General features: G+C 50.8%; 10 protein-coding genes across 10 annotated transcripts; 4 read left to right on the top strand and 6 right to left on the bottom strand.

Annotated features, from left to right (window-relative positions):
* Nucleotides 1-1,624: 1,624 nt before the first annotated feature.
* Nucleotides 1,625-2,130, top strand: APUU_50106S (uncharacterized protein; the record flags this gene model as incomplete). Its single annotated transcript, XM_041705067.1, has 2 exons — nt 1,625-2,001; nt 2,055-2,130. The coding sequence occupies 2 exons, from the start codon at nt 1,625-1,627 to the stop codon at nt 2,128-2,130; spliced, it is 453 nt and encodes a 150-aa protein (XP_041557589.1).
* A 243-nt stretch (nt 2,131-2,373) lies between these two features.
* Nucleotides 2,374-3,371, bottom strand: APUU_50107A (aminoglycoside phosphotransferase family protein; the record flags this gene model as incomplete). Its single annotated transcript, XM_041705068.1, has 2 exons — nt 2,374-2,804; nt 2,858-3,371. 2 exons carry the CDS (start codon nt 3,369-3,371, stop codon nt 2,374-2,376), a joined length of 945 nt encoding a protein of 314 aa, XP_041557590.1.
* A 651-nt stretch (nt 3,372-4,022) lies between these two features.
* On the top strand, nt 4,023-5,279 carry APUU_50108S (NAD(P)/FAD-dependent oxidoreductase; the record flags this gene model as incomplete). Its single annotated transcript, XM_041705069.1, has 2 exons — nt 4,023-4,597; nt 4,679-5,279. The coding sequence occupies 2 exons, from the start codon at nt 4,023-4,025 to the stop codon at nt 5,277-5,279; spliced, it is 1,176 nt and encodes a 391-aa protein (XP_041557591.1).
* A 70-nt stretch (nt 5,280-5,349) lies between these two features.
* On the bottom strand, nt 5,350-6,216 carry APUU_50109A (uncharacterized protein; the record flags this gene model as incomplete). The annotated part of the gene is made up of 1 exon (XM_041705070.1): nt 5,350-6,216. The coding sequence occupies one exon, from the start codon at nt 6,214-6,216 to the stop codon at nt 5,350-5,352; it is 867 nt and encodes a 288-aa protein (XP_041557592.1).
* A 135-nt stretch (nt 6,217-6,351) lies between these two features.
* APUU_50110A (ADP-ribosylglycohydrolase family protein) lies at nt 6,352-7,858 on the bottom strand (the record flags this gene model as incomplete). Its single annotated transcript, XM_041705071.1, has 5 exons — nt 6,352-7,248; nt 7,328-7,495; nt 7,539-7,552; nt 7,598-7,693; nt 7,738-7,858. 5 exons carry the CDS (start codon nt 7,856-7,858, stop codon nt 6,352-6,354), a joined length of 1,296 nt encoding a protein of 431 aa, XP_041557593.1.
* A 377-nt stretch (nt 7,859-8,235) lies between these two features.
* mfs56 (putative MFS multidrug transporter) lies at nt 8,236-10,497 on the bottom strand (the record flags this gene model as incomplete). The annotated part of the gene is made up of 7 exons (XM_041705072.1): nt 8,236-8,307; nt 8,366-9,039; nt 9,114-9,615; nt 9,658-9,693; nt 9,736-9,748; nt 9,797-10,136; nt 10,191-10,497. 7 exons carry the CDS (start codon nt 10,495-10,497, stop codon nt 8,236-8,238), a joined length of 1,944 nt encoding a protein of 647 aa, XP_041557594.1.
* A 624-nt stretch (nt 10,498-11,121) lies between these two features.
* On the bottom strand, nt 11,122-12,051 carry APUU_50112A (uncharacterized protein; the record flags this gene model as incomplete). The annotated part of the gene is made up of 1 exon (XM_041705073.1): nt 11,122-12,051. The coding sequence occupies one exon, from the start codon at nt 12,049-12,051 to the stop codon at nt 11,122-11,124; it is 930 nt and encodes a 309-aa protein (XP_041557595.1).
* Nucleotides 12,052-12,504: 453 nt separating this feature from the next.
* APUU_50113S (uncharacterized protein) lies at nt 12,505-13,008 on the top strand (the record flags this gene model as incomplete). Its single annotated transcript, XM_041705075.1, has 1 exon — nt 12,505-13,008. The coding sequence occupies one exon, from the start codon at nt 12,505-12,507 to the stop codon at nt 13,006-13,008; it is 504 nt and encodes a 167-aa protein (XP_041557596.1).
* A 159-nt stretch (nt 13,009-13,167) lies between these two features.
* APUU_50114A (putative choline kinase) lies at nt 13,168-14,343 on the bottom strand (the record flags this gene model as incomplete). Its single annotated transcript, XM_041705076.1, has 1 exon — nt 13,168-14,343. The coding sequence occupies one exon, from the start codon at nt 14,341-14,343 to the stop codon at nt 13,168-13,170; it is 1,176 nt and encodes a 391-aa protein (XP_041557597.1).
* A 1,372-nt stretch (nt 14,344-15,715) lies between these two features.
* On the top strand, nt 15,716-16,420 carry APUU_50115S (uncharacterized protein; the record flags this gene model as incomplete). Its single annotated transcript, XM_041705077.1, has 1 exon — nt 15,716-16,420. One exon carries the CDS (start codon nt 15,716-15,718, stop codon nt 16,418-16,420), a length of 705 nt encoding a protein of 234 aa, XP_041557598.1.
* Between the last annotated feature and the right edge of the window lie 132 nt (nt 16,421-16,552).

A 16,552-nucleotide genomic window follows, 5' to 3' on the forward strand; every position in this document is an offset into this window, starting at 1 on the left:
GCAAAGGGGGGTTATAACCTCCACCACAACACCCAAGCAGGGGGCGCAAACAAACAGTGGCCAGGCAGAAAAAGCAAAACTCGCACGACACGTATCTTCCGGCGCGAGCAAGGCGGATTTCTAGCCGCTCGCGCGCAGCTCGAAAGCGACGTTGTTCGCGAGTGGAGTTGACACACCTATCATGTTGTTCCTGTTAGCGCTGGGAATTCGCCTCGCATCTCAGGTTGAAGCACTGCCCCGACATTTACATCATCAGCGTTTCATCTGGAGAGCGTAAAGAGACGCCTGGATCCTAAATCACCTTTCGACACTATTAAGTGGTGTCTGAGCATAACCCAACTTCGATATTTAGCGCCTAGTTGTCAGAACGAGCGCCGGTTGGCTAAATATAGTACGTGTTCGTGATACCAGGGATTGTATTGCATCTTCGGATGCCGTGGAATATGCAAACTGAGAACTATCCCTCGGTTCATTGCTCGTTTGTTACTCGAAGGCGCGACCGATGTGACGCAGTCTTAGGGCCCGCTATCGACGGGTCGCACAGGGAGCTCAGCAAAGAGCGTGCGTCCCGAGGCGACCAGGACCTAGCTCCAAGAAAAGGCGAGGGAGCAAAAGATGGCAAGCTGTTCCTTCTTGCCTCGCCTTGTAGGTCAGCCAGGTTTGAGGAACATCCATCGCGAAGTCGCTGACTCGGAGAACTGAGCAAAAGGGATATTGAATGGTCGGAGGAAGAACGCGAAGACTGCCAATTTGAAATAAAGAATGCTTCTATACTCCCACTGCATTGGATATAGGAAGAGTAGGGGCCATTTATTATGCAGTGTATATGAAATCCGACTATTCCATTTTAACTTGTTCTATCTCTATTCCCATACGGCCATGTAATGTCGCCCAGCCCCTATTTCCAAGACTCATGGGCTACTAAAATCCCATTTGTTGTAGGGCTTCGTTTGGCAATTGCAGACATGAAGATTGCTGGATACCATGGTTGCCACCAATAGTCGCTACGCCATCCCTTGTAATGAGCATCAGCCCCCAAAGATAATATTGCTTGGAACCTAGCGATGCCAGTCAGGAATGACGTAGAATGCAGGGAACAGGTAGTTATATGCCGACGGTGACCAAAAGCAGACTTGCAATTCAATGACAACCTTTGCACCCATGGTTGACCGCATCTTTGGAAGCCGTTTCACAATTATTCTCCGTCCGCGTCGTCATTGGCCATACCGACCTTGGAAACGCGGCTGGCTGGGCCTGATCCAATGGTGGAATCCGGGGATATTAACAGGGCTTTTATATCGTCGATCCTTTGCCGCGTTGGCAGCTGTTTGCCACCCCCGGCATCATCAAGACCCTGAATGGGGTGGAACGACGCCTATGTCGTCATTTCATTCCTTCCAATGTACATCTTCATATGGGACACTTCACAAGCGAGGACTGCTATGACGCCGTTGAGCAACTCAATATCAACCACCATATCAGATGTGATATTGTACAGTAAAGCCTCCCCTGACGTCACAGCGAGATATTGTCTATATAGTACGGCTCGCGACCAGCTCAAGTCCATTCATTCAGTATACTCAGACTTCATCATATCCACATATCTACTCTAATCACAAGCAAAATGCCCCTCTTCCACCGCGACTCCATGTCCAGCTCGTCCCGGTCGAGCATAGACGACCCAAACACACACACCCACACCCGCCATAAAACCGGCCTCTTCGGCCAACACACCCACTCTGCTACTAGCGGACATAACAGCGCCTCCAGCTCTGGCGCTAGACGGAGCAGCCACAGCCACAACCACGGCCACAGAAGCGGACACCACGGGCTCTTCCGAACCAAGAACCACGAAGACCCTGCCATCAGCGCTGCCCGGGACCGCGCCTTCCACGCCGAGGAGGCGGAGCAGGCTGCCGACAAGGCGCTGTATGCATCGCGGCTGGCGGTGCAGGATGCGCGGAATAATGTGAAGGAGCTGGAGAGGGATGCGAAGGAGGAGTATGATCCCGATACCCAGGCGCGTTAATACTTAGAATGCCTAACAATAGCAGGTCCCGTCTCGCCAAACTTAAGCAGCGCGAAGCGAGAGACATCTCGAAGCGGGTGAAGCCGCTTGGTCGTAAGTGATCTTCCTGGTGTGATGGCGTGATTGTTTGATGTGAAGGTGTCTAATTATTGGCTTCAAGGTCATCACTGACTGGCGGTATCTTGATTCACGGCGTGCTGGTTGACCTGAATGCCAGATTGTACATTATGATGAATATTATTGTATAATATTGTGTTGTCTTTTAGCAGTCTGCGTTATATCACATTTTGCCATATGATTCTTATAGCTCTTATCCACTTACCATAATGGGCCGTCTATAATACCTAGCATCCCATGGACGTAGTATACCAGTCCCAAGCCTCCCAGGTATTACTATACAGCTCCATAACCAAGGGCAAATACGTCATCGCCCACTCTGATCCATAAACACTATACAACGCCTTCCTCGCCTCCCAATACTCCGGCAACCACCCCGCCTGCTCCCAGTCCACAATAGCAAGAACCCTATACGGCTTCTGCGCAGAGATAATAATATTACTGCGATGCAAATCCCCATGCGTGAACTTTATACCGCAGCCATCTGGCAATTCATATCGGAACGGCTCTATCGGGACAGAGTACGGATCAGGCATCGGCATTCGACAAAGGAAGGTGAACCAATCGTGGAATTCGCGTACGGTGGTGAAAGGGCCTGCTTCGGACATGTAGCTTGTGTGGAGTGCTCGATCGTAGAGAGATCCTCGGGTGATACTTCCTGTTAAGCTGAGTTAGTAGATAGAGTTATTCTTTTTTGGGCGGATTGCACACCAACGAATGTATCTAGGGGGTCTTGTTTAAGTCGGCGTAGGTGTTTTATAATGCTCTGTAGCTCAGTGCATATTGATTCCCGGTCGTCAGGATTGATACTTTCCCAGGCGTGCTCTAACGTTTGGCCATGGATATACTCCATATATATATACCTTTCGCTGCCCTCGGTACGCCATCCGTATACTTCAGGAACAGGCACAGAGCCTTTAAGCAACAGACGGATAGCATACAGAGTTAAACCCTCGTTGAAACTGACACCACTCCCCCATTTCACCAACAGACCCATATCCTCAAATACAACAAGTGGCGGTCTGACAAAAGGCGGGGTCAGCTTGGGATCCCTCCTGGTATCATGGTTAACCCCAGCCAGGTACTGAGATTCTGCTTTCTTCCGCACGTCTCCTGGAGACGGTAGCTGAGACCATTTACGGAAGAAGGAAGAGTCCTTAACGTCGAAGTCGGCCGCGTTAGGGAGCATTGAAGGGGTGAGAACCGGCCCATCCAGGTTGGTCATGATGCGTAATACAGGGAGATATCTACCACCGGAGTAACAGACACACCGCACTCCGCATCAACAAGCTTATTAGATAGTTCATCCGCTTTTATCGTTGTGGGCTGTAAGTTGATAGGAGCAGCTGACGGGATAGCAAGACTTTCCCAATCAGGCAAGTCTGAAGGAGTGGACGGGTCTTACATAAGCGGAGATAAACAACAGCATTTATCGGCTTTTTTTCTGGTTTTTTATTTTTCACTGGGACTGGAATATTCAACACTAAGAAGACTATTTCGGTTTTGGAATGGTCGAATAGACGAGCACAGCCATTTTCAACGAAGAAAAACGAATCACGGTGCTAGGTAGCAGCTCGTATTGATGCTTTCGGACCCCGATTCGGCCGGAGCTTGGTAGAGGCCGAGCGCGCCAATGAAAACACGCTGAGAGGACGTGGCTGGTGAGATTTTAGCTCGCTGGTACCTAATTTGAGTTAAAGAGAGTATTCTAGCATTAGGAAGATTTATAATGGTTTGTAATTGATAAATAGAGTTAGTTAAGGTGTTGTTCTAGTGTTAGGTACATTGTACCGTTCTGCGGCTGCAGGTTACGCATAAATAGTTAAATAGTCCCAATCCCCCTTTTATGAGACCACTTTTCTAACAATCAATCAACATGCCCAAAACAATCCTCATCCTTGGTGGTTCCTACACCGGAATCTCCACAGCCCACTACACCCTAAAACACATCCTTCCCTCACTCCCCTCCACAGAAACAGACTCCTACCAGGTCGTGCTGGTCAGCTCGTCAACAACTCTCTTCTGCCGCCCCGCCAGCCCGCGCGCCCTAATCGCAGACACCCTCCTCGACCAGTCCAAACTCTTCGTTCCTCTGGAAGAGCAATTCACGCAGTATGGCGAGAAATCATTCAAATTCATCCACGGCCACGCCAAACATCTCGACCACGAGAATCGCACTGTGACTGTGTCCCTGGTCAAGCCTGGCACAGAATCAGAATCAGAATCAAATGAAATCCAAATCGCCTACCACGCCCTAATAATCGGAACAGGCTCATCCACCCCCTCACCACTGCTAAGCCTGAACAGCGCCGGAAAAGACGAAATAAAAGAACAGTGGAAAACATTCCGCACGGCCCTCCCATCCGCAAAAACAATCGTGATCGCAGGCGGCGGGCCAGCCGGGATCGAAACGGCCGGTGAACTGGGCGAACACTTAAACGGACGCGCGGGGTAGTTCAGCACCAAACTTGAGAACCCCAAAGTGAAGATTACCGTTGTTACATCGGGTTCTGAGATATTGCCGTACCTCAGGCCTGCGATTGCAAGAGTCGCGGAGGGGTTTCTTGCGAAGGTCGGTGTGGAGGTTATCAAGAATGTCAAGGTTGAGTCTGTTTCGCCTTCTGAGGCAGGACGGAAAGAGCACGTCGCGGGCAAGGCGGAGATCAAGTTGAGTAACGGGGAAACTGTGCAAGCGGATTTGTATATCCCTGCGTATGGGACGGATCCGAATACCGAGTTCGTGGAGCAGAGCCTGAAAGGTGTTGATGGGCGGGTTGCTACGAATGCCCAGACACTCAGGGTTGATAAGGCCGGGCCTCGGGTTTATGCTGCTGGTGATGCGTCCGACTTTGCACGGCCTGCTATCCCTCTTCTCACCGAGGCGATTCCGGTGCTGTGTGCGAATTTGAAGAGGGATTTGCTGGTCGAGGCTGGGCAGACGGTGTCTGAGGAGCGGCTGTTCACTGCTGATCCAAGCGAGACGCAGCTGGTGCCTATTGGGAAGAGCAAGGGGGTTGGAGCTGTAAAGGGCTGGAAGGTGCCGAGTTTCTTCGTCTGGCTGATCAAGGGGAGGGACTACTGGGTTGGCATGGTTGGGGGGACGTGGACTGGGAAGCAGTTTGCCAAAGCGTGAACAAATTAACATGGAGATCTTTCTAGGAACAGAATATCTAGCTAGCTACTAATCTAATTATTGACGAACATCAGTTCCGCTGGAACGCAGGCGCAGGTTGACGCTGCCAACTGGAGGGCCCGGCCGAAGACACGGGAATAGTTGAACCAGCGATGAAGGTCCGAGGCGAAGAAGCATTAGGCGTATTGGCTGGCATTGCAATGCCGGCATGGGTGGCCGTAGCCGAGACCTGGCTCGCTATATTCGCCACCACGGGGTGTATGTTGCGCTGGCTAGACCGCTGGTATCGATCGTCGTACTTCGCAGCTATTGTATCTACTGAAGGAAGCCGCACCACAGGTTCAGGAAAATATCGTGGTTCGCCCTCCCAAACCGACGGCATATATCCCGGGACCGGGTGGACGGTGATTCGCCAGCCATCCTCAGCGATACGGAGAGTCGGCCTGCCATTGCTCTGGCTCACAAGCACCCTTGTTGTTCCTGTAATGCCGGAGGAAGATATTGGAATATCTAGCCACTGGATTGCCTTCAAAGTAATGGTACCCCGGAGGCGTGTGCGAACCTCTGCGAGATAGTTTTGCATAAATGGAGGGTGCCAGCGGCATATCACAAACATCGTCACTGGCACCCCGAGGGGGAAATATGTCACCATCTCGTGGGTAAGGAGTTGTACAATGGCCCACATATGTTTGCTGAAGTTGTAGAACACGTCAACGTCGGTCTGCTCGGGCAACGGTGGATTCACGGGGACGGCTATGGCGATATCCCGTCCGAAGATGACGATTGAAAAACTGTTGATTGGGATTTCCCAGACCAGGCTGGTTGGTTCCGTCTTGTGATGCCCTATTATCAGCATATGCGGATCGTGGCCGGTTATTACGTGATGGATGTCGTGGGGCCTGGGAGTTTGCTCTTGAGAATAGTAAAGAGTGGACATGGTGAGGATAATTGATAAACAAATCTGGAATGATGGAATAGCAAGGACTGTGATTGAGACGAGATTCAGGGGGGATGAGTTGTTATTAACAGACGTGCATCGCTGCTTCCGTGCTTGTTGTATAGGGCAACTTCCCTACATCCCAGCTTCCAGCGGCCATGCTGCTGCTCTCCAAAACAGCCTGCTCACCCAGCCCGTTTGCTTCTGACCCGCCTGCTGCCCTGACTTGGCAAAATAGGCCTTGACGAACTCCTGTTCACGACGCTCGAGCTGGTCCTGGGTTAGTCGTGGCTTCCCTCCATCCAGCTGGTTATCCGGATCCCTCTCGGCGTCGTAGGAGGGGAAGGGATGGATCCCCAAGACGGACGCCAGGGCATCGGCCTTCTGGAACAGCCACTGACCATGCATGAGGCCGTCCTTCCATTTGGCTGGTAAGGCTCGGTACCCCAGCAGCGCACCAAGCAGAGCACCGGCCACAGTAGCATTAGTGTCTGCGTCTCCCCCTTGTAGCACCAGCTCCGTGATGAGTTCTTCGAATAGACCGTCGGGTAACTCTCCAGAATTAACGCGCCTAAGCCCTTGTCGCAAGACGAAGATACCCGCTCCTAGGGTTTTGTAAACGTATCCCATTTTCCGCCCGTCGTCCAGCTGAAGGTCGTCCAGGCTCTCGGCGGATACATGCTTTTGGTACTCGTCGTGGTCGAATTCGGGGTACATAGCAGCTTCCTCAACCGAGAGATTCTGCCTGCTAATCCATTCCTGGAAATACGTCTCAGCCGACAAAATAGAACTATCAAGGTCCGATTCCACGCGCAGCTGGCCGTCCAAAATATCACGGACAAGCGTGGTGACAAGACCACAGGCGACAATACATCGGGGATCAGGATGAGTGATACTCGAAAACGCCGCAGCTATTTCGAAGGTCTCATCTCGGGGTTTCCCCAGGCACATTATCCCAAGCGGAGCAGTGCGCATTAACGACCCGTTCGCAGCGGATGTGTAGTTCGAGGTCTTCCAGTGTCGATACGCAGTCTGTGTAGGGCTATCCAGAAACCGTCGGTCGCATACAACCTGGCAATTAGCAACATTTCGAAATATGGAATACACTTACTCTTCCAACTGTTTGTCCTAATCCCAGTGGTAATCGGTCGAGACACCGTAGACCCTGTTCGCACCAGAACTGCAGTCGCTGCGCGAAGTCGAGCGGATCCAACCGGCCATTATGCAGATAGGACAGCACGATGAGCAGTGCATGGTCGGTGTCATCAGTCCATGCAGTCTATTCCATCAGCATTGCCCGGTTGGCATTGAAGAATACTGACTTTAACAAATTTATCTAGACAAGTTAGACCAAGCATCACTGTGGAGTGTGGAGTCATACTGCGATGTCCATCATTCTTCAGCTCCGTCGCCGGGTCCACAAGCTGGAACTTGCGATCCGGATATGCAGCGCGAAGAAGATCCTGCGATAGAAATTCTGCCTGCATTAACTTCTGCGGGGATTTGAGACAGCCCACAAACCGGTATACAGCCCAACTGCGTCGCCTAAAGCACCGCCGAATATCGACCCGCGGGCCCGATCGAGCACCCCTTCGCGGATGAAGGGGTGGATGTCGAGAAACCCCAGGTCTGATTGAGCCATTGTGTGATTGAGTCAGGATGATCTGAAGACGAAGATCTTGAGAGATCGGAAGAGATATTTGTAGATCGCGAGCCGAGTTTGCGGGGCTGTGCCACGTTAATACGAGATCAAGGCGCATTGCCCACAATAGGGAATCCGGGCCTGAAGAAGTCTCGGCCTAAACACTATTCCATTTAAACTAAACTCGCATTGGTTGTACTATGCCGCGTGTTACAGCGTGATTTGGAGCTGGCCAGCAACCAGATATAACTAGCGGTGTGTCTCAGATGATTCCCAAGATTGACAGGTAACATCTTTCTATTCAATGACCGGAAAGAGTAAAAGCATGGACCGATAGAAAACACCTAAAACAAACAGAAACATCAACAGCTTCATAGCTAGCTCTGTGGAAGACTGTCTGCATCAGACTCGAGGGCAGGCCGAGTAACATGCTTATACTTGTCCACCCCCTACCGGTAGGTATTCCCGTTAGCAAATCGAACATCAAACCATCAGAGACAGACATACCTTGAAAATCGCATACAAATACGGCACATAAATAACCTCACTCTCCCCAGCCCGATTCCCACCCTCACTCCCTCCCTCCTCAACCCGTCCAGGCGTCTTCTTCTTCTTCGACTTAATCCACACATTCCCCAAAAGCAACCCCGTCACCAAACTAATCCCCAGAATCGGCAAGATGCCAATATAAGCCCACATAATCGCATCCCTACCCGCAATCCTCACACCCTCCTGCTGCGGCCCTGGCAACCCGTTCACGAAATCCAGACTACTTGCTGACCCTCCTCCACTTCCTAGCCCTGCTGATACATCCCCACTCCCACTACCATCCAAACCAGGTACAGCTGCAATCCCAGAAGAGAGTTTATTATTAAACACACTCCCCATAACCGTAATCCCAATCGTGCCTCCAAACGGCAACGCAAAGCGCATGAGCGAGAGAGCCGCCGCAATCCGGTCGGGCCAGACTCCAGACGCGTGTAGAGTCGCCGGCATCATGCGGATTCCTGTGCCCGCGCCGGCTAGCACCATCATCCCGTTGAGGATGTTTGTGCGCTGCGAGTGGATGCCGTAGGTTACGAGTGCTAGGCCGAGGGTTTCGAGGAGGGTTCCGAGCGTTAGGGGGTGGAAGGTTTGGGCTGGGTAGGTGGTGCAGAGGATGATTGCTAGGTAGACTCCGGCTAGAATTTATCGTGTTGGTTATTGGTGCTTGATAATGGGAAAAGAAGAGAAGGGAAAGGAATTGGGGACGTACCTCCCAAACCAGGGATGTAGTAGAGTAACTGCACGCCAGCCTTACTAGCGGGATAATTCTCCACAAGAGTAAAATAAATCCCGACATAATAAAAGACAGAGTACATCGCCGCCCCAGCCGCGAACTGTAGAATCGCAAGCCAGAGCGTATCAAGGCGTTTGAACATGCTATACGGGAGCATAGGCGTTTGCGTGGGAAATATCCTCCGCAGAGCTCCCTTTTCCAGGAAATACTCGTATACGAAGAACAGGACGAAACAGACACCGCCGACGACCAGGGGGGCTAGGACCTGCGCAGAGGCCCAGGGGTATGCAGACCCGCCCCAGGCTGTGCCGAGGATTATGAGCCCGACGCCGAAGATGAATAGGATTGTGCCGATGATGTCGAGGGTTGCGAGGGCGGGGAGGAGGGAGGACAGGCGCGTGCCGGAGCGAGAGTATGTGCCTTGTTTGAGTTCGTTGCGGAGGACGATGTATATTATTATATGCGAGACGAAGGCGATCTGGACTGTTAGTTGTGTCTGAGATGTGGATGGGATACATACAGGAATGGATATAACGAAGCAGTAGCGCCAGTTTGACTGGGAATGTTAGCTTGTCTCTATTAACAGGAGAGTACATACATCAGTCAGGTATCTAAGAATGTTAGCTGTATCAAGACAATATGATGTAGTGTAGGCTTACCCTCCAACAACCGGCCCAATGGAATACGCAACACCACTGACAATCGCAAAGACGGAATTGTTCTTTGCGTTCTCCTCCAGGCTCACATTATCCGCAAGGATGATCATAACCGTCGCCATCAAACCAGCAGAGCTCACACCCTGCAACGCACGACCCAGCAAGAGCATGCCCCAGGTCTGCGCCGCCGCGCACAGGACACTCCCAATAAGCATGAGAAGCGTCGCCAGCTGCAGCGCGACATGACGCCCGAAGACATCCGCGAGCTGACCAAATGTCGGAATGAACGCTGTCGAGGTCAGAGTAAACGCCGTAACAATCCAATTAAGCTCGCCGAGTTGGTCTGCGTTGTTAGCAGAGTTGAGGTAGCAGAGTTGAGATACCAGGGAGGACATACCGAAATGCGACGCGATAAAGGGCACGGCGGTCGCAACAATCGTCAAGTCGATACTTGCTAGTAGATAGGGCAGGAAGAGACTGCCGATGAGCTTCCAGCGGTAGATTCGCATTCTGCGCTTCTCTGCTTCAGCTTCAGGAGAAGACTTCTCCTGGAGGGGTCTTTGCGAGTCATCAGTGGGCAGTACTCCATCTTGTTGAAGTGGAGTATCCTCAAAGGAACTGGATTGTGTATTACCGAGAGGAATCTCCTGGGCAGCCTTCTCCGCCCGAGAGGCTTTTATTTTCTTGTAGAGATAGAAAGCCATGGTGCTGTGAAGCAAACAACACACGACCGACCCGGGGCAGTCGGCCATTATAAGCAAGTCCCTCAAAATCTCGCAATGCGCCTCAGCAGTGGGACTGGACGTTCAGCTATGGAAAGGCCCATGCTGGACACAAATCAAGCCTCCAGGAGTAAGACAAGATTGGCTGGCCGGACTATGGATCAGTACGGATACGAAGCTTACCCAACTTGGCTATCGTCTCGTTACTCTGTGCATACTGCTTCAGGTTTAGACTGAGATGCGGGCAGTTGGCTCCACAGGTCCGTTCGCCGAGTAGGGCTGTGCAGGGCCCCCTAGACCCAACTCGGAATGCGTGTAGTCGCCGGCTATCAGACAATTCTGAGGTCGAGTCCGATCACCGTGGCTTGTCTGCTTAGTGGCGTGTCGTGTTCGTGAATGTTTGCTGAAAGCGTTTTCTCTCCGAGACTACCGCGTGTTTAGTAGCTGCTCGTTCTTGGTCAATTATAGAGAGGGTTTAGGTATTCCTTAACAAACAGCTGAAATATTACTATATACGTTTTGCACGTTTAGGCGTGTTACTGCGATTCATGTTCATTATTAGTGATACATAATATATTCTATCGTCTTATACTCCGAACAAACTGGCTAGAAAGACCTGGCATGGACACCCACCACGAGTCGCAGGAATTTGATAACATCATGGTCCTTGGGCTCTTTACCGTGTGGCTTCCAGCAGTGACCAAAGTTATGATACTCCTTCCAAATAACAGTCATCCCCAATCCATCCCAGCTATCCAGAACCTCGCGCATTCTATGCCCGTGCCCAATCCACGTCGTGCGATCCTGGTCCCCGTGGCCCAGGAATATGGGCGTCTCCAGCTGCAGCACGGACTGCGGATCACAGACAGTCTCAACATCCAAAACACCACGAACCAGTTTCTGGATCTGGACTTTGATGCTATTCCCATCATTTTTACTGCGCCCCTTCTCTACCGGAACAACACCGGCCTCTCTAATCAAAGCAGCCATCTCCCCTTGAAAAGGCAACCACCCACCCATCCCAACAAACCCACCCAGCGTCTGCTCCATACCCAACAACGTAAACAGCGCCGCTGCAGCTCCCTGTCCTAGCCCGCCGATAATCACACGGTCATACCCCCGATTCTTCGACGGGCGATCCAAATCCTCTAACCTCCGCGCCTCCTGCGCAATAAGGACCTTCAAATACCCACTCGTCTCTTTAAGCCCGGGGATCTGCGCATCGGCATCCACATTCGGATCATAGGGATCGCTAACCCGGAACCACTGGTTGGGGCCTTTATGCTGCCCGAATAGTCCGGAGGAATCTGCCTTGGCTGTGGGGAAGATGAAGCGGACTGTGGACAGGTCGTGTGGGATCTTGGTTGTGTCGAGAAAGTCGCGCATGAACGGCTCGGCTGTCTGGTTTAGGTCGTGTAGGAGGATGATGGTGTGCTGGTGGTCGTTGCGTCTGGGGTTGATGATTATGGGATCTTCCCAGTTTAGATGGGGGGTGCGCGAGACGAGCTTTTGGGAGAGGGCGTGGAAGACGGGCATTTTGGCGGAGTATCTGGTCTGGCTGTTCATGTCATAGAAGGGATGTGGCAGTTATATGTACTTGATCTTTGTATTGTCTGTTTTGTGCAATATGGCCCTTGATAAAGAAGCCACAAAGGGTCAGCTTCTCCCATTGTATCAAGGACAGAGATATTGGCAGTTTGAGTCCAGAATATTGAATCGAAAGGACCAATGCACAAAGAACAAGACATTGCTCTCTTAGGCAGTGCCTCAAAGCCGCTTGATGAATGCATTGTCCTCAAAGGTTGTATACATTGCCATTTGAACAGATACAAAGAATAGGAATACCTAATTCTGCCCATCCAAATCGGACATATATTAACCAACTCCATCCTCTTCCTCCAAAACTCCAACCACAAACGTAAGTATATATACAGCAAAACGCCAAGACATACCCAACATCAAAGTCCATTACCTATAGTACTCCACGAAATGTCTATCCAGGAATACGTCAACATCTACGTCGCCTGGGGCAAGTCCCACGAATACCGACACCAACCTCACTGGGCGCTCCTCGTCGCCCCCCTCGGCGATATAAAGTGCACAGCGTACCACATAACAGGCGGCCCCGAAGAATACATCCACGACATGGAAATTGGCAAGACACTCTACGACTCCAGCCTGACCTACCTCCACAAAATAGCATGCATCCCGGCCGAAAAGCAGAAACTCGTTTACCGGGCCACACAGGATGTAGCTCCCCAGCGGTGCCATACGTGGCTCGTCGACGTCCTTGCGGAGCTCGAATGGGAAGGACTTCTTTGGCCTGGACTGACGGAGTTCTATAGGTTTTTTGTTTGTCCCTCTGTTTGGGAGATGTGTACGCGGGACTTTCATGCGCCGGATTATATGTCCTCGGGGGATCTGGTGGAACTTGCGGAGACCGTGAGGGAGAAGGGCTTGAGTGACCTGGAATTCTGCACGTGTTTCTTTTAAAAGGCTGGTCTCTGGTGTGATTGCCTGCTGTATATATACTTACGTATGCTGCCTGGCGTTCTAGTAAGGCCCGGCGCAATATAGTCGACCCAATTTATTTCTTGAAATCCGCATAACCACTATATCTCTATTGTAAAGCATGTTGAAACGTTAAAGATATCAAGTTAAAACCGTATGACCATCTAAGTTCAGCTTCGCATACTGATCCACAAACTCATCAAACAGCTTGTTAAGCCCCAGCAGATTCAAAGGATCATTGTCACCCTGTTCATCCATGAAGCAAAGCATGTTATGGATATCAAAGGCTATGGCCAACAAGTATCCATATTCAGATTCAAGAAAAACCCGATCCCCAGTATCTGAATCACCGGTCAGCGTGTTCCACTGTCTGGCATACTCGTCACAGAAATGCCTCTTCTCCTCGGTGGTATATTTCCTGCAGTCTGCTATCCTGCTCTCATGGTCAAACCACTTGAACATCTTTTGCATGAAGTGCCCACCGATGTCAAACGCTCGGTAGTTGTGCATCACGAACTCAAAGTCAATGAGGGTGACTGTGCTCTCCTCTCTGGGATGATTTTTCACCATCACGTTCATGAACTGGACGTCATGAATACACCATCCTGTCTTTCCTCCTATGGATACCAGCTTGTCCACCGCATTTCCCAACCTTCTAGCAAGGTCGCAGTCAACTAGCTTATCAATATCAATCCCTCCTTCCTTCCCAAGTGCCTTCAACTTGTCCATCTTGTGATACTTCCCAAGCCCCTTAATAACAGCCTCATAGTACGCCTCAACAGCCCTCTTCTCCAACGACGTCTCCAATCGATGGAATATAGCCAATCCTTTAGCAACATCCGCCCGGATAACCTCATCCTCAATATCCTCCGGCTCCAAGTTCCGCGCATCCAAGAACTCCTCAACTCTCCCCAGCGTTCCATCCCGCGTTTCGAAGAATCCATACACTCTAGCTCCCAAGCCCGTTTGCCCATACTCATATGAGAGAAGTGCCTCCTCCTGCCTCGTTGGAGCCAACGGCTTGAAGATATCAAGACAGCCCCCGGCAGCGGTGTGGAATTTGATAAACACCTTCAATGGCTCAGTGGGTGCGCCAGTAGCGGTACAGGTACCGGTAGCAGGTCCTGGTCTCGGGCTCGGTCGCTCCACAGGACAGTGGGCGTTCGCAAACGATGCATGGTATGAGAGAGTCAATGTCTCTGGCTCGACAGATGGCCATTCCTGGCTGAGGAATGTGCCGATGATGTCTCTGACGTTCTCTTTAGTCGGGATTTTGGTTGCTGGAAGAGTCACGGCAATGGGCGTTAATGTGGCCATCTTGCTTTGATTATTGATTTCTGGGCCAGAAAGAAGGAAGAAAAAAGAATTTTAATTGAGCAGGGAATAGATTTAAGGTCGTGTTCGTACCGCAGCTGAGTCACCAAATACGGTAATTCCGAGGCTGTTGAAATGACAAAGAATGGCTCATTCTGGCTCATCTTCGCAGGAGAACAGATAACTACAGCTGAATTGTCTAACCTTCTGTGAAACAATCTATAAAGAATTATGAATCCCTTTCATTCACTAACAAAGACATTGAAAGAAATAGGAGTAGATGCCCACATATAAATGCAACAATAATCCCATGAATAGATCCAATATCGGCCTATTACTCAGATACACTATAAAACCCTTGATCCAGCGTCAAAATGGGAAGCCGTCTACAGCTCTTCGTCGGCCACATCAGCCCCTGCCCAAGATACAAAGGATCCCACTCCCACTCCCAGCCCCAGCCCCAATGGACGGTGCGTCTCTTGCACGCCAGATCCAAACCCAGCGACCTTCAAGCGGGCCGCTTTATCCCAGGGGCACGGTCACGACGACCAATCCATGACTCCAGGGAAAGAGTCGTCTGGAGTACACCGAGAGAACAACCCGGCCATATCTTCTGCCCGCATCACGGACACAGACTATATACCGAAGAGTTGGTGGCCGAGTTCCCCGCGGAGTCCTGCTCGGAGGTTGAGGAGGTGGTTCGGTCCGTGAGACCCCGGGAAAACGCTATGTATGTTACTGCGGTGCTTCAGCGACTAGAGGTTTTCCGGTTTATTCCTGAGGGCAAGGTGATAGAATTGTGTAGACGCGGAATCGTCCCACATTCACCGAGGGCTATGAGTAGACTGCGGTGGTGTGGAGAGAGGGAGGTTAGAGAGGAATAGGGATCTAGCAGTTAGAGTTTTAGTTCATTCAACGATGTTAATATATTACTCTTTGTAAGAGACTATGCATACATTTTAGGCACTACTGGATAGTCCTCACTTCAGTAGCAAGTATATCGACGGGTAAACAAGCATGATTGAAGGGACTGGGTAGCTAACCCAAAGGGCCTGAAGCATAATGGGAATAATGGCTGTATCTCGAGTAAATGTGAAGAAAAGGACAAAGAATATGCAAATCCGGAGTTTCAATTGGTAAAGGGCCAGACCAAAGAGTACAACGAACATAAATGAAAGATGTCCTTTCATAGACAAAACATGAAATGGTACTCATACTGGACAAAAGAAAGAAAGATACCATCAGAGCCAGCTGAGAGTAGTGCTTGATTGTCAACGATAACAAAGAAGCCTGCAGCCGTCTATATACAAGCTCGATCAATCCCGGTCCAAAGCTGGAAACAGTATTCTATACTTATTCTTACAGTTACCGCAATATGTCTTGCCACGACGATCTCGACCTCTACGTAGCCATCGGCAAACGTGAAGAGCGTATGAATATTCGCCCCATCGCAGAGACCCAAAGCCACCCAGCGCACTGGATGCTACTCGCTGTTCCACCCGAGCAGACCAATAAATGCATCTTCATCCACGTCAAGGGAGGCCCCATTGACTATGAACACTCGATCCAGCACAACAAGCGTCTAGACAGGCTCAAGGAGCAATCCATGGAGCGGATCGGCCGGATCGATAAATCCGATCTGCGGCTTCTACTCGCGCTGGCTGAGCGGGTAGAGCCAAAGCGGTGCCAGCTTTACGTGGTGGAGCTTCTAGATAGGATGAATCAGAGGGGCCTGATCCGACGCCAGGTTGTTGATAAGTACCAGAGGATGATCGAGCCGTCGCTGTGGACACAACTCACGCAAGCCGGACTAGAGGATCGAGAGGCTGCTAGGGTGACCCTGACATTGGCGAAGTTATATCGAGAATTTGACAAGGTGGATGATATGCAGGAGGATGCATGCCTCTATGATTATCCTGTCGACGTCACTGGTGTCAGAGACCCTGATGATCCGAGCGACACGGTAGAGGAGTCTAGAGAGCGAGAATTCCATGCATCGGTGGTAATGGGGGAAGCAGGGCCATCGACCGGTGGATTGCTCCACACAATTTTCCGTGAGCAGCGAGAGACGATGAGTTAGTCTAGTTGCCATTCGAGTCCGGGTATACCCAGCATGGTAGTGTGTTAGATACCGTTAGCAAAGTTGTCAATTTAATGTCCCAACCCCACAATACAATCTCTTTGTGATATGATCAAGCGTAGATAAAGTAGA

This window comes from Aspergillus puulaauensis, chromosome 5 (genome assembly GCF_016861865.1).
Source record: "Aspergillus puulaauensis MK2 DNA, chromosome 5, nearly complete sequence".
Lineage (NCBI taxonomy): Eukaryota > Fungi > Ascomycota > Eurotiomycetes > Eurotiales > Aspergillaceae > Aspergillus > Aspergillus puulaauensis.